Below are 16,536 nucleotides of genomic sequence, written 5' to 3' on the forward strand. Positions count from 1 at the left end.
AGGGCCAAGGCCAGAAATGACAGTGAAGTCCAATCGGGTTCAGTCCTTTATTTACTTACACCTAATGGACAGAATCTTGCCAAACTAGCTATCACCTTCTATCTAACTTACTAGATATATTCTGAGAGATTCTAGATGTGGCTACCCTAAACCTCTCCCCCTCCCTCCCAGTCCATGATTGCTCATCTCTTAAACCAGACCTCTTTCTGGGAAAGCTCTGCATTGCCAAAACTCTCCACCCACTGCTTCTCTAGATGCACATTCCATCACAAAGGCTGACAGTAATAGACAATCATGACTCATTGGGTCAACCTTTTCACATATAATATAGGCTGGTGCCATTACCTCCCCCCTCATGACCCTCAGCAGAGCTCTAATGAAGCAGACTACTACTACTCTTCCTCTGGTCAGTTGCCGAATTGCCTGCTACTTTGCTAAGAGGAACAAAGGGAGCCACAGAATGCAAAGAAAACTATCCTCACTCTCCAACCCCGCATGTCCCCAAGGCCCCTTCAGGAAGGAAAAGAGTCCATCCATTGATCACTGACCTTCCTTAGCCAGCTCTACCGTGTCTGCAGGCATCTAAGTCACCCCCTTCACCTCACCACTCTGTCATTAAAAGATTTCAAATTTCGGCCTCAATTTCAAAGCAGCCAATCCCTGGCCACCTGTCAGGCCTTGTTGCCAGTTGATTGGATGCAGGGAGGGAGAGTGGGGATACACTCCTCCCATATTATTTTGTGTCTTGGAAGTGTAGGGCAACACAAGTGGTGACAAGTTGGCCAAATTTCAATCCCACGGGAACAATTCATCCTGTTTTGAATGAATGCTGTATGTTACTGTGAGGCAAAATCTGTCAAGGCATAGATTTCAAAGTACTGTCACTGAATGTTCTAGCAGCTCAAGCTGCTTTTGCTTTTTCCAACAATTACAAATAAAACAAAATGGATGCTGTTACCATATGTCGAAGATCATACAATACTAAACCGAAAAAGAAAACTGCAGGTGAGCTGTATCTAACTACACAATAGTCCTCAACTTACAAATACAATTGAGCCCAAGATTTATGTTGCAAAGTGAGACAGTTGTTAAGTGAACTTTACTTCGTTTCATGACCTTCCTTGCCACAGTTGTGAATCACTCTAGTTGTTAAGGTAGTAATCCAGTTGTTAAGTGAATCTGGTTTTCCCATTGACTTTGCTTGTCAGAGGGCTGCAACAGGCTAATTTAAATTTTAATCAGAGCTATGGAGATAGTACAATGCTTGTAAGTGTGAAAAATGGTTGTAAGTCACCTTTTTCAGTGCCGTAACTTCAAGTGGTCACTAAATAAACTGCAAATTGAGGACTTCCTGTGCACATTCAGTAGCAACCTACTTTTTAGCCCCCATCACAAGCAAGAGAAGATATGATCCCAAAGTTTAAAAATATGGTCGTTATTATAATCACTACTAAATATTTAGAGAGATTAAGGCCTGTGAAAAAAACAATGCGATTTTCTCATCCAGGCTATCACATCTCTGGGAATGTGCATGAACATTGCAATCCTAACGACAAAAAGGAGATACATTTGACATAAGTATTTTTTCCAATATATGGACAAAATGATCAAAGAAAATTAGGAGAAATGAAGAACAGCATTTCCTGTGAAGTGATTTGCTATTTTTTGCTGCAGAGATTATAGCTGTTTTGTCTTATGAGAGTCAGAATCACCCGCACCCTTGCTAACTTAGTGAGAAAAAGTACCCTGTTCTCTGCCCCCTCTCTTCTACCATAACACCACACATGTGCACACACACTCATTTCCTCACAGACTCTTCACTATTTGGAAGCTACCATCCTTGAAAGAACTTCTGTAGTGGATTTATCACACACAAAAAGGTTTAAATTCTACTATTTATTAAACTCACTTTTTAGGTGTTTAAATACTTTTATCAACACACCTCCTCAGGAAATATTTTTATTCATAGGAATATATTATTGATATTTGTCAAATAAATGTATATACAAAGACCTCTTCAACTTTCCATACAAAAAAGTTTGACTTATGTCACAAACCATCACTGAACAATCTTATAGTTTCCCAATTTCACCTCTCAACTAGATTTCACCCACAGTAACTACCTATGTTTCTGTAGGAAATATTTAGTTGCCTTTAACTCGTGTGTAAATATGTAACTAAACAGAGCATAAGAGTCAAGTGGTTTGACTTGCTTAGACATATTTCTTGATCTCATCATACAAGACTAATACAAAAGCACCTCCCATGCCTCTTAGCACATTGGACCAGGCACCTTTGAAGAAAGCCTTGCCTCCTTCATCTTTAGCAATCTTCTTCCAGCAATCGATTGTACCCTTGTACATGATGTCAGCTGTGGAGTAAACATATTCAGGTAAATTACTGGAAAAGAGAAATAACACAATCATTTCTCTAACTCCAACAAATCAAACATAATTGGAAAGTTGCTCTCTAGTTCTTACTTCAAAGTAAGAACTTCAAAACCTTACTTCAAGGATTTGTAAAATGAAATTGCATTTTGTCTCTTAACCTTGAAGCTCAAGAGACAATTTCATCTCTCTGTGTTCATTCTTTAATATGTTCCAAATAAAAAGGCAGACATTAAACTGAAGCTTTCTTAGCATAAATAATTATATGCTCCTGAAGATGGTGAACTAGAGGTAGCTGGGAAGCTAAATCAAGCCCCAGTGGTCCTATTGGAGTGGTTGACACTGGAGATGGGGCTCTATACACAGAAGCCTTGCTGCCATCTCATCCTACTTGCAGAAGTTCCCAGTCAGCCATCATTCTCCATGTGATGAAAATGGTTTATTTTCCCTACACCAGGGGTGTCAAACTCACATCATCACAGAAGTGTCAGGTGACATATTGGGACTTCCCCCCTCCTTTCATTAAACCAGGCATGGACATGGCCAGTGCATGACTCATCTGGTCCATGGATCGGGAGTTTGACAGCCCTGCTCTACACTGAGGTAGATAATACTCGAGTAAGCTAACATGAATAGCCTTGCCTCTTGCACAAACCAGTTGTTTTCTGCCCTTCCTTTTCTTCTCAAAAGGGAAGATGTGAGTGAAAATGGAAAGAAGGGAATATGGATAAGGGAATTTGATGAATTGGAGCTCTACCCCAGATTCCAGGACACAGAAGAGAAAAAAATACCAATGATGATAGACATAAGAGAATTTTTTTCAGAAGCAAGATTGATAAACAAAGACAAGTTAACTTTAGTAGCAATTTGTGGGCAAGGAGATTATCTGAGAGACCCTTCAAGCAATAAAGTGTGGAGAGAAGCCTATAAAAACCTTATAAAGGGGATAAAAAGACTGACTCTACAATTGGCAAGAGAGATAAAGACTGTTTTGTTACTGGAAAGATACAGGTTGACAATGAAAGTTGGTAATAAAAAAATTGGTTTTTTTATTATTGTGATTAATAAGTAGGAATTTTGTAACTCCTAGATTGTTTTAGATTGTTATTAAATGTTTACTTGTTAACAATTAACCATAAATAATAATGAAATGATAATGGATACAGCGTAATGATATATACATGTATTGACAATTTAGTGAAAGAAATTTGGATATAAATTGTAAATTGTGACTTGGGAAAAAGACCTATAAATTTTATTAACAAATTTTCATTTAGATCTTGTTATGAAGGTGTAAGATTTTTTGGGGGGGGTGGGGGCCCTGATGAGAGGAGATGGGGCATAAATAGTAAATGATTTATAACAACAAGGAAATGTTAATGGACATTGTTTAACAATATATACATGCTATGGTATTGGCTAAAGTAACTTGGAAATAAATTTTAGTCAGTGAGTTGGAAAAGGGGGGAAAGGCTTATAAACTTTATTAGTTGACTTTTACTTAAAAGATGCTATAAAGGTGTAATGTTATTGGAGGATTTTTTGAAATAGCTAATGAATGCCATTATGTAGTTGTGTCTTTAAGTATGAATGATTTGAGGTAAAAGCATGTTCAAATAATTGTAGTCAAATGAGAATTGTGGTACACTGATAGTAAGATATACAAAGGTGGCGCAGTGGTTAAATGCAGCACTGCAGGCTACTTCAGCTGACTGCAGTTCTGCAGTTCGGCTGTTCAAATCTCACCGGCTCAGGGTTGACTCAGCCTTCCATCCTTCCGAGGTGGGTGAAATGAGGACCCAGACTGTGGGGGCGATATGCTGACTCTGTAAACCGCTTAGAGAGGGCTGAAAGCCCTATGAAGCGGTATATAAGTCTAACTGCTATTGCTATTTAAAGTGTATAATCTAATATGAACTATAAGTAATGACTATGGAAGAAGTGCACGAAAGTTATCTGTAACCAATCAACATGCTTTCTACAAGTTGTAATGAAGGATGATTCTTTTTTTGTGTTTTTGTTCAATTAAAATAAAAAAAATTCAAAAAAGGGAAGAGAAAAATAGAAATAGATCTGATTTGAGCACAGTTCCTTCAATACAATAATGCAATACAATACAATAGCAGAGTTGGAAGGGACCTTGGAGATCTTCTAGATCAACCCTCTGCCTAAGCAGGAAACCCTATACCATTCCAGACAAATGGCTATCCAACATTTTCTTAAAGACTTCCAGTGTTGGGGCATTCACAACTTCTGGAGGCAAGCTATTCCACTGATTAATTGTTCTGTCAGGAAATTTCTCCTCAGTTCTAAGTTGCTTCTCTCCTTGATTAGTTTCCACCCATTGCTTCTTGTTCTGCCCTCAAGTGCCTTGGAGAATAGTTTGACTCCCTCTTCTTTGTGGCAACTCCTGAGATATTGGAACACTGCTATCAAGTCTCCCCTAGTTCTTCTTTTCATTAAACTAGACATACCCAGTTTCTGCAAACATTCTTCATATGTTTTAGTCTCCAGTCTCCTAATCATCTTTGTTGCTCTTCTCTGCACTCTTTCTAGAGTCTGCACATCTTTTCTACATTGTGGTGACCAAAACTGGATCCAGTATTCCAAGTGTGGCCTTACCAAGGCATTATAAAGTGGTATTAACACTTCACGTGATCTTGATTCTATCCCTCTGTTATGAAGCCTAGAACTGTGTTGGCTTTTTTTGGCAGCTGCTGCACACTGCTGGCTCATATTTAAATGGTTGTCCACTAGGACTCCAAGATCCCTCTCACAGTTACTACTATTGAGCAAGGTACCACCTATACGGTACCTGTGCATTTCATTTTTCTTGCCTAAATTGTAGGCAAGAACTCAGAACAGAGCTTGTATCTGTTGTCTTTACTTTTAACCCGGTATCTTTCTGAAAATGAAAATGTATAGCATAGCCGGTGGGAAAAAGTAATTAATGCATTAAAACTTATTCCTATTACAGTTAGTCCTCAACATATGATCACAATAGACACCCCATAAGTCACAGTAGTCACAAGGTGGGTCATAATGTGACCAAACTGATTTTGCAACCTTTTTGTGGTGGTCAATAAGTGAACCTATTGTTTGCTATGGGGCATTTTTGTGAAAAAAACAGAAGTAAATGCTGATTTTCAACAAAAACATCATAGATTATGTCATCATTGGATGGCTATAAATATAGGCCAAGTGCTGAACACCCAAAATTTATCCACATAACCATGGGTGGGTGGGCGCAGCCATCAGAACTAGTCATATGTACATTTGGGGCAGTCCATCGGAACTTTGAATAGTCACTAAATCAAGATTATAGCTGAGGTCATTGAGCAAAAGCCACTAGCCTATAGGAACAGATTCTTCCTGATTAACAGTTAACATTTAGAAGGGACTTTATAGGTCATCTAGTCCAGCCCCCCACTCAAGCAGGAGACCCTACACCATTTCTGACAAATGGCAGTCCAATCTCTTCTTTGTGTTGTGGAGCTCCCACAACTTCCGAGGGCAAGCTGTTCCATTGGTTGATTGTTCTCACTGTCAGAAAGTTCCTCCTCATTTCTAGGTTGAATCTGTCCTTGGTCAGTTTCCATCCATTATTTCTTGTCTGTACTTCAGGTGCTTTGGAAAATAATTGGACACCCCTCCTCTCTGTGGCTGCCCCTCAAATATTGGAACACTACTATAATTTCTCCCCTGGTCCTTCTCTTCACTAGACTAGCCATGCCCAGTTCCTGCAACCGTTCTTCATATGTTTTAGTCTCCAATCCCCTAATCATCCTGGTTGCTCTCCTCTGCACTTTTTCCTAGAGTCTCAACATCTTTTTTATAGTGGGAATATAAATTATTTTTTAAAGGAATAATTGTGCTTCTTGCCAAATGGTATCAAGTTGTTCTACTGTCTGAAAAGTGAAAGTGCTGAGAGATGAGGAAATCGGTTATTTTCTTACCTCCTTTTCTGCCAGACTGCATCATCATTCTACGTCGGACAGTGTCAAAAGGGTAAGATGTCAGACCTGCTACTGCAGTTACAGTCTGGGCTATCATCCAGCTAACTATGATGTGCACATTCTTCGGATCAGGCAGCATGCCTATTATCAGGAGAAGATTGCCCAAAGATTAAGAAATAGAGAAAAATTATCACTACCGCTTATAATTTCTGTTCCATGCACCAGCAGATCTATGATACTCTGTCTACATCAGTGTTTCTCAACCTTGGCAACTTGAAGATGTCCGGACTTCAACTCCCAGAATTCCCCAGCATTTGCATTCGCTGGCTGGGGAATTCTGGGAGTTGAAGTCCAGACATCTTCAAGTTGCCAAGGTTGAGAAACACTGGTCTACATGCTATCTTTACCATGATGCCACAGAAAAATTGCAGGGCTGTTTGGTAGAAAAAAGATATCTACACATCAAATATAACTTATACAGGAACCCTCAACTTACAATCACAATTGAGCCCAAAATTTTGGTTGCTAAGCAAGAAAGTTGTTAAGTCAGTTTTGCCCATTTTATGACCTTTCTTGCAACAGTTGTTAAGTGAATCACTATTGTTAAGTTAGTAAATGTTGTTAAATGAATCTGGCTTCCCCATTGACTTTGCTTGTCAGAAGTTTGCGAAAGGTGAATACATGATCCCGGGACATTGTAGCTGTCATAAATACATGCCAATTGCCAAGCATCAGCAACAAGTTTAAAAGTACATTTTTTTTTGTTTAATTTGTGTTTTTTTTTTTACTTTGATTTTTTAAAATTTAAAAAATCTTGATGAACTCTGTGGGATGTTTTGAGAGTTATAGTTACTGAGCGTTGTGCCCTCACTGAGCTTCATGACTAAGCAGGAATTCATGACTAAGCAGGAATTCATGACTAAGCAGGAATAGGAGCCGAGGTGGCGCAGTGGTTAGGATGCAGTACTGCAGGCCACTTTAGCTGACTGTGATCTGCAGTTCAGCGGTTCAAATCTCACCGGCTCAAGGTCGACTCAGCCTTCCATCCTTCCGAGGTGGCTGAAATGAGGACCCGGACTGTGGGGGCAAGTTGCTGACTCAATTTGCTTAAAAAAATTGTAAACCGCTTAGAGAGAGCTGAAAGCCCTATGAAGCGGTATATAAGTCTAATAAATAAATAAATAAATAATTCAAATCTAGCCTTCCACTATTCAAATGCAACATTCTAGCCATTGCATTGTAATCATTATCTTGAAAAACTGTAGTATACTGCCAGATCTTTATACTTGAGTAGTGTCTGAAGAAGTGTTCTAGGTCTCAAGAATTATTAGTTTCTTAACTGCATTGCTTTTGTGTTCCTGAAGAAGGCAGCATTGTGCTAACCTTGCTGAGACTGGGAACCTACCTTGTGTAGAGTCACCTCTGGTTAATACTTGGTAATACCCCTACTGGAGTAGAAGACTAGAATGCAGGTCAAAAATACAGCCTTGTAGATGGCAAGAGCAAACCACTTCTGTAGTGCTGTCAAGAGTTATCTCACAACAAATCTACTTCAATCCAAGGAGATTTTTTATAGTATTGCTATTCTAAAACATCTCTGAAACTTGGAATCAAATGGCCTTTTTACACATATTGCTAAGCTACACCATGGTTTCTTCATAACAGTGAAATGGGTGAATTTGCATGTCATTAGCCCAAACCATCATAGCTTGTTTCATAAACCCTAGGTAAAACCTTGGCTTACATTCTATACACATGCAGTTAGGAATAAGAAGCAGCTCAATGAAGGCTAGGAAAACTGTACCAGGGAGGGAAGGCTAGAGTATTTGGCATATTTTGAATTCAGCATGTGCCATCAAGTCATTGTTGATTTGAGCAACCACATAGTTATTCTCCAGGATGATATTTGGCACATTAGGGAACAAGAAAATATAGAACACCAAATTGTCTAACTTTGAGAGATTATTACTGTATTACTATTATTTTTTAAAGAGACTGTTATTTAAATCTAAGTTGATTGACCATAGAAAATCGATTAACCATAGAAAATCAATTTATTACTTCATGTAGAACAAATCATATTGATTATAAATCATTGAAAATTACAGATCAAAAGGAAAATTGTGTTTAAAGTACTTTTTTTCTTAGTAGAAAAAAAGAATTCTATATCCTTCTCAATTATCAACTGATTTATCCAAGAGATCCATTTTTAGGCAGCATTTACAAATCCCATCAATTGAAATGCAATTTGTCAAGCAAAGCTCTGTTTAGGTTAGTCTTTCTTTCATTGGGCCCTCAACAGCCATGTTGGCTGGGAATATATCGAATATAGAGAGAGCTTGGGGAATCCTGATCAGATCATTCTTCCAGCAATACTAGATGTCTGTTTCTTACCTTTAGCTGTATCGTAGATGCCAAAATAAGCAGCTCGGTAGATGATGATACCCTGGACTGACACATTGAATCCCAAGTAGAGACCTCTGAGGCCATCAGATTTGTAGATCTTAGCAATGCAATTGCCTAGCCCAGTGAACTGCCTCTCTTTCAGCCCTTTGCCCACATCAGCTGCTAGCCTAGTCCTGGCAAAATCTAGAGGATACACAAAGCAGAGAGATGTTGCTCCCGCTGCACCTCCAGAGGCCAGGTTGCCTGCAAAGTAGCGCCAGAACTGCTTGTGTTTGTCAACTCCCCCAAGGAAAATCTGCTTGTACTTGTCCTTGAATGCAAAGTTGAGGGCCTGGGTGGGGAAGTACCGGATGACATTGGCCAAGTTGCCTCTCCAGAAGGAAATGATGCCTTGCTCCTTGGGAATCCTTACTACACAGTCCATGATTCCCTTATACTGTTGTTCAGCTGTGATTTGTTGGCTAGCATGTTGGACCTGTTGAATGAATGAAACAAAAAAGGGAGGGAAGAAAGACAAAAGGAAGTAAAGGGGAATGGATAATTGTTGCTTGGGTTACCTGCTTAAATTGAACACATAGTTGTTATTATACGGAAATTCTCAGTCATCCAGGTCATGGTTATTCCAAACATGCTTTTTTCAAGAGGCAACTGAACTTTCTGGTTTTTCTTTGAAGACATTTCATTTCTCATCCAAGAAGCTTCTTCCACTCATCCAAGAAGCTTCTTCAGAGCTGAAGAAGCTTCTTCAGAGCTGAAGAAGCTTCTTCAGAGCTGAAGAAGCTTCTTCAAAACTGAAGAAGCTTCTTGGATGAGAAGCGAAATATCTTCAAAGAAAAACCAGAAAGTCCAGTTCCTCTTGAAAAAAGCACCTTTGGGACAACACATAGTATGTTTCACTGCAAAATATGGAATTTTGTTCCATATCAAAACCAGTTATCAATTTAAAATTAACAGCAATGGCATCAATACATTTGACTCTATTAAATGCATAGGTTTGCTTTATTTGGACATAAGATCTGGGGGGAAAAATTTTAAGAAATATATTTGTTCCTTTAGCCAGTTCTTATTTGCTCATGGGGAGCCTACTAGGTCTCTGTACGTACATATCTTAAAAGGTGATTAGACAATGAAGTTTTATAAAGCTATTCAAAAGAAGCAATTGCAAAACATGCACCAAAAGGAAAGCATCATTTTTGAAATATTAAAGCAGCTGTGTCCCTTAGAAACCTTGCATGGATTCTTTCAAGGTTGTCCTTAGCTGCAGCCATAGTTGCTGCAGCTTCACCTTCACCCTCACAGTTTTTTCACTTTCCCAGAGACTGCCAATACAACCTTCTCTCTGTATGAAAATGCAATATGGACAATCGGGGATTGCCTTCAAAGCAGCAATTTCAAAAAGCACACCTGTTTTAATATTCCAAGGAAGTACACTTTGGTCATACCAATACACCTTGTGAAGCACCCCCTTGCCTGGCTTTTACTAGGTTGTATATGTTAAGTAAAAAGAGATATTGTTTCAACCTTGAAGACCCAAGCTTTCTTTCACATACGTATGTCTTTGGGGAATTCAGTCCTTTTAGTCAATCTTCATAAGTTACCAAACTATTGAGCCAAGCAGCAAACTTTTGTGCAACAGATTAATTTAAATGGAACTAGGTTAGAAAATATATGGGCAGGGCATAGTTCCATTTGTACTGCCCATTATTACTTTTCATTGGGTTGAATGGCACACACCATGTGCACCATAGAAGAGAATAATCAAGACCTGAAAGAGATTCCTCAAGCCTTGGGTAGTTTCTATATACTATGCCAAGAACAAGGCTGCACTGATCTTCTGTCATCAGAACTGCACAACTGCAGTTTCCATATTTAGTCACTTCATCTGACAAATTCCTACTCCACTCCTATTTACAACCTCACACTTGGCTCCATGCAAGAAGACCTTTTTTTTTTTTGCTAGAAATGCAGAGCACTGCTTTGAGGGACAGCAGACTTGCCCTGTCATTCCAAGATTTCTTGGAAGAATCTTATGAGAAACTTATAAGGAAGAGTCCCCAAGTAATTTTCTGCGTGTTTCCATCAAGGAGGCATATCCTTGCTGTCTACTTTTTTTGGAAAAGCCAGCCAAACCAAACAGCTTTTCCAATGGCAGGTGCCAGATTAATATCTGATCAGTTTTTCCCCCAAGCTCTATGGATGGAGAACATGAGCACATCTGCAAATTCAGCCACTCTGCTCACCTGTAGCAGCAACTTGACTCTTTCAATAGGCGCTACAGCCGTCTTGGAAATGGCAGCAGCGATACCCCCCGCCAAAAAGTCCTTAAGGAAACTGAGAGCCTGGTCACCCATACTAAGGCGAGAGACACTCCAAATCCCCTTCCCTTCCAAAAAAAAAAGAGGGAACTAAAAGTCCCTACAGAGTCGTCGGTAGGTACCTCCCCACCCAGCTGGACACCCCCGTCGAGTCACACAGCTCCGGACAGAGAGCCCTTTCCTTTTTCCAACTATTTATAGCTTCTGCGGGTCTCGCGATAAGAGGAGGACCCGCGGGGGGCTGATCCTCCAGGACATTGGCTAGGACCCCCATCCTTGGAGGGCACTGTGGGGAAGGCGCCATGTTGCTCTCTTCCGATGGGGCAACCTCTGAGCGAGGGTCGCCGGCAAGGGCACATTCATGTTATCTGCTCCCCTTCAGGCGTTAGGACACGGCATGTGCTCGCTGTATTAATAGCACAGGGGAGACGTAGGGCAGGGGGAGGGGGAGCGGTCCTTCGGGACGAGGCGTTAACCCTTTGGACAGTCCTCGCCGGCAGCGCCAAGCGAAGTGGAACGAGATGCGCTCGAGGAAGGGGCGATCCCCATAGAGTGGACCCTCGAAAGGCGATGGCCCCTTTCAAACTTTAGATGAGCGCTTCCCTCTCCTGCCTCAGAAACACTGTCACGTATGGTAGTTATAGAATTGGTTATGGTCTCCACGTGGATTTACGGGTGAGCCCAGTGGAGAAATACCATCAATGCGTTTTTACACGTGGCTAGGGAAAGGAGAGATCGCTTTAATTATTTAAAATATTGATAAGCTGTCTTAAGGGTAATCCTCCCCCAAAAGTTACTTTGAACAATTACTTTACATAGTTATATATGATACTGGCCATTAAAATATTTGTGTGAGAGTTTGATTTTCAGCACCCACTTCATACTGATTTCGTTATACTGCAAAGCTTAGAGAGGGCTGTAAAGCACTGTAAAGTGATATATAAGTCTTAAGTGCTATTGCTATTTCATTACATTTTATGTATTTATTTTCTATTTTAGTAACTTGGTAACAATCCAGAAAAATTGGATTATTCATTGTCTATAATAATAGCAATACTAAATATAAATAGGTGAAAACACAATTATCTGTGAACAGTAAATGAACTAGTGTTGAATTGGCAACTTGTAATATTTATGTAACATTTGTACACAAGAGTGGAAGCTTGAGAATAGGCTGTGGCACACCTATGTTTGGTATGATGTAAAAACAATTATTTAGCAAGAATTACCATGTCATAGTTTAGCACTTCTTTAAGAGTCGTATGTTAAGAAACAACTGATATAACTTGTTTGAGCACAGAACAATTTTCTGAATTATAGAGAATTTTATATAGGATAGTCAGATGCAAAGAAAAACTTGTAGTTTACCAAGTTTAATTTTTCTTTTTGAAACATTTGGCCTTTTACATAAAGCTACTTTATCTTGGGGAAACTTTTAGTTTCAGGTGCATATGGTGTTTGTTCTTTATATATGTCAATACGTCAGATCAAACTAGTTTATCATCTATATTAGTTGGTAAAAGCCTACCAATGGTTTTCCTAGCTCTGCTATTAAGACCTTTTATGTGACAATATTGGACTAAACTGACCCTGTTTCCTGGAGAAATGATATGCTATTAAACTATGAAAGGAGCCCTTTCACGTGCAAATATGTTTTGTCTCAATATTTTAATTGGCATGCCTAGGTGTTCTCAAATGAACACTTATATTTAAGATGCTGGTAGAATTAAATTCTGTAAAACAATGACATTCTGTGCAAAATAGAATGCTACTGCTTTAAAATTCAGCCGAACTGCTTTCTCTCAATTGCCAGCTATTTTTTTCTTCTAGTGTCAAGAGAGGGAGGAGTTCACTCTTTCCTGGTAAGGTCTTCTAAGGACAGCATTGGCACATGATTAGAACACAAATGTCACTTAGGTGGGAAGAAAACTGGAGCAGGACTCTTGATAGCGCATGACTAGGAAACAAAGTTCTAACCCAAAATGTAAAATGCCAGCACAGGAGGTACTTGTGCATAGTGTAATATTCTTACTAGGGGACATCATGAATTTGTGGTTATAGAAAGCATGCTTGTACCCTAGTTTTCCTTGTTTTCTGGATGGCTTTTTCACACAAATGATGAATAATTAAAAGTATGCCTTATAGAATTTAACAGTAATTGGTTTCTAAAAAGTTTCATGATCTATGTGGCTACCTAACTTGCAAAATGTAAGTGGAGTGGACAGTGTCCAACAGTAATCATAGAATTTCAATAGAACAGAAAATAAACAATTGGGGTGCACCAACATAAGACTTCAGATTTCAGAATGAGCTTCTCTGGTCCCAATGTCACTTCCTGAAGGCGAACAGAATTGGAACAAGTCAAATCTCAGTAGGGAGTTCATTCTGCCGAGCAGATGCCCTCACAGAAATTGTATGTTTCCTAGGTGTCATCAGATAGCATTGCTTTAAGGAAGGGACCTGGAACATGCCCAGTTGACTGGAGTGTGTGGGGTGGTAGAAACCACCAGAGATAGGGGCTCCTGCACATAACCGGGTACAACACTGTAGAGAATTTTATAGATGATAACTTGAACTGCATCTGGAAGATGACTGGAAGCCAGTACACCTCATGAAGTAAAAGTATTATACATTATAAAAGTATTATATTTATGTTACTTGATACTTTGCTGCATTCTGTTCTTCTTTGCTATAAATGTGTGCATTTGTGTTTTGTCTTAAACCTAACCATAAAATAACTTTAAATTTTAATATTAGATAAATTTTAACTGCAGTTGGAATCACTGAAATCTATAAGAGCAGCTTCTCACAGCATGGAGGTTAACATTATTTGCCTGCTAATATTCTGCATATTAACATACTATTAGAGTTATTATTGATTATAGGAAAAATCAGGAAACTAATCAGTAAACGTACAAAGGAAGAAATATATTCGTCTAACTGGTGCAGTTCTTGTGTTAACACAAAACCCCATGTTTTAACAACATGGAAAGTTCTTCAAGTTGTGAGTTGAGTTATGTACTGACTATGCAACCAAATAGGAAACAGGCACAAACAAGCAGAGACAGCCAAGGGATGAGGTAAGGAGGCAAGTACAAATTATATCATAAACCTTGCCATGGCTTACTTAAGTGAATTATGACATGATGGTGCTATTTCATCACCATCATACTGATGAAGAGTGTGACTTGCAACAAAGTTCATGCTTTTTCAGTATTGCTTGCTTTTAAATTTTGAAAATACACAAATATATTTGCAAATAAATTATTGAATTTTCTTGTATGGTGTTGGGATAAATTGCTTTTTGTATTTTAATTTGGTTTGGAAAATGCTCCGCTTTCCCTCGAGGCAACAAAATAACCCATTTCTTTATGTAGCCCCTAGTTTTAGATACAAACTAGTTAAATGTAAGTCCCAAAACTAGGCCAGGTTGTTTTGTTCCTTGAAACTTCTTTCCTGTTGTTAAAATGGAATATTGCTCTTGATGAAGCATCATTCTAAGTTTAGACAATTATCTGAAAGACACTAGTTTGCCAATGAATTATGTGGGAAAGCCTGTTGGCTCAACTTTCACAGATCTTCCTCTTGTATTCCTGCCCATGACACTCAACCAGATCACCCAGTCCCAGGTCTGGTTCTACACAACACTGATTTTATAGATTATGACTTGCAAATCATAATGGTTAGCTCTACACACAACACTTGAAACCTTATATAAAGAAATTGCATTATGACTTTACAAATAACCATTCATAGATGGAGCATTTCGGAGAACGGAATGAAATGGAACGGAATGCTGTGCCATGCCATGTCGTGCCGTACTATGCTTTATTTGGCCAAGTGTGATTAGACACACAAGGAATAGATTGTCACTGAAAGTAGAGAAAGTCACTCTTGGTGTTTCCAGACCAGAAACATTTTTACCCAACTCATAACTACCATAATACTACAAAGGGGGAGAGGAAAGCCATCTGCATCCATACCAAATTGTGATTAAATAAGTGGTCAGTATTTACCATCAGTCTAAGCTGAATTTTTATCCTCATGTTATAAAGCCCTTTCCTTTCTTTTGCAAGTAGTTAGTTTAAATCAAAAATTCATTTCATACTAGCCATTCCAGCCTTGCTTTCTTCTGAATGTTGAATCATGGGTAGATACAGTAACTGGCACTCTCACCAGAATACCTTTAACCCAACTATTCAAGGTCCAAATATACTCATATGCTAGTAGTATATATTGCCTTTGGATACCAAGATTCAGTAATGAAGATTGAGAAATATAAAATAAGATTGAGAGGCTTGTTAATTCTGACGACATTCACTGAACTTCCTCTGGACTGACCTGTTGTTTTCATTCAAACTATGACCTATTTCAGTATTATTATTTTTTGAAGAGGACTGACATCTCACTTGAGAAAATAGTAAACTATAACTCAACATCTAACATCTGGCTATCTGAAAAGTATACCATGGTTTTAACTAGAATCTGTTTCTGTGACCTAGAGTAACCCTGTAACATACACCGTAATACTAAACCTATAATAAGTCTCCAGCAAGACTCATTTCAATCTAAGCCAACTATTTTCACCTCTATGGTCTATCCCTGCTAAGGACATTTATAATTTTAAAAAAAAATTGTTACCAAAGTTCTTTTCTAAAAAAAACACAAACTCTGTTCTTGATTATTTTTGAATCTTCCTCTGAAAGATGAATGCTTTCATATGTTGTTATCATTGAAGTGTTTTAGTGAGAACAAGACCTATATATGCTTGTGTGTGTACTAGAAATTCCACCCCCCCCCCGTCCTTATAAGACCGCAGACATGTTTGTTTCCCTGCCCACAGACTTTCACAGTTGGAAATATCTATTCTATGCTTACATAATTGGTAGTTCTCTCTGGCCTGAGATATGTTGATGCCTCTCTTGTAAGCATCAGTTCATACAATACATACGATATCAGGCATGACTGGTTTACCATGCCTCTTTAGGATGGGAGGTTTATGAAAAGGCTATACATTAATATTGTATATCAAGTTTTGTAACATATTCCCAAATGTCCTGGATATTCTGCAAAAACAGACATTGTTTGATGAATATTATACAAAATTTATCCAATCAGCTTCGATAACATTGAAATTAATTGCTTAAGAAAGCTTTGCAAATGTATGTTTCTTTTTGCCACTAGATGGCAGAGCAAGCAAGATTTAGATCTGTTAAAGTAAATTCTAGTCTAAGAAAGATTAAGTTTCTAGTCTCTTTACCAGTGTTTTTCAAATATGCCAACTTTAAGATGTGTGAACTTCATTTTCCATAGTTTCCCAGTCTGCTACCAGTTTGAAAAGGCACTTTGCATCTTCTCCATCTTATCTGTCTGTCCCAGTGGTGGGTTTCAAAAATTTTTAGATCCACTTCTGTAGGTGTGTGGCCTGCTTTGTGGGAGTGGCTTGCCAGCCATGTGACTGGGTGGGAGTGG

General features: G+C 38.7%; 1 protein-coding gene across 1 annotated transcript; it reads right to left on the reverse strand.

Moving 5' to 3' along the window:
• Positions 1-1,877: 1,877 nt before the first annotated feature.
• On the reverse strand, positions 1,878-11,241 carry SLC25A4 (solute carrier family 25 member 4). The gene is made up of 4 exons (XM_087724527.1): positions 10,990-11,241; positions 8,738-9,224; positions 6,344-6,484; positions 1,878-2,371 (listed from the first exon to the last, which is right to left on the reverse strand). The coding sequence occupies exons 1-4, from the start codon at positions 11,098-11,100 to the stop codon at positions 2,214-2,216; spliced, it is 897 nt and encodes a 298-aa protein (XP_087580653.1). The 5' UTR covers positions 11,101-11,241; the 3' UTR covers positions 1,878-2,213.
• Positions 11,242-16,536: the final 5,295 nt, after the last annotated feature.

The sequence above is a fragment of the Thamnophis sirtalis genome, unplaced genomic scaffold (genome assembly GCF_051295495.1).
Source record: "Thamnophis sirtalis isolate CommonGarterSnake01/CBP01778 unplaced genomic scaffold, rThaSir2_p1.2 scaffold_10, whole genome shotgun sequence".
NCBI lineage: Eukaryota > Metazoa > Chordata > Lepidosauria > Squamata > Natricidae > Thamnophis > Thamnophis sirtalis.

Coding starts and splice junctions, on each gene's coding strand:
- SLC25A4 (XM_087724527.1), bottom strand. CDS start 11,100: ATGGGTGACCAGGCTCTCAGTTTCCTTAAGGACTTTTTGGCGGGGGGT. Junction 6,485..8,737: donor CATCTACGATACAGCTAAAG/GTAAGAAACAGA, acceptor TCCTGATAATAG/GCATGCTGCCTGATCCGAAG. Junction 2,372..6,343: donor GCAGTCTGGCAGAAAAGGAG/GTAAGAAAATAA, acceptor TTTACTCCACAG/CTGACATCATGTACAAGGGT.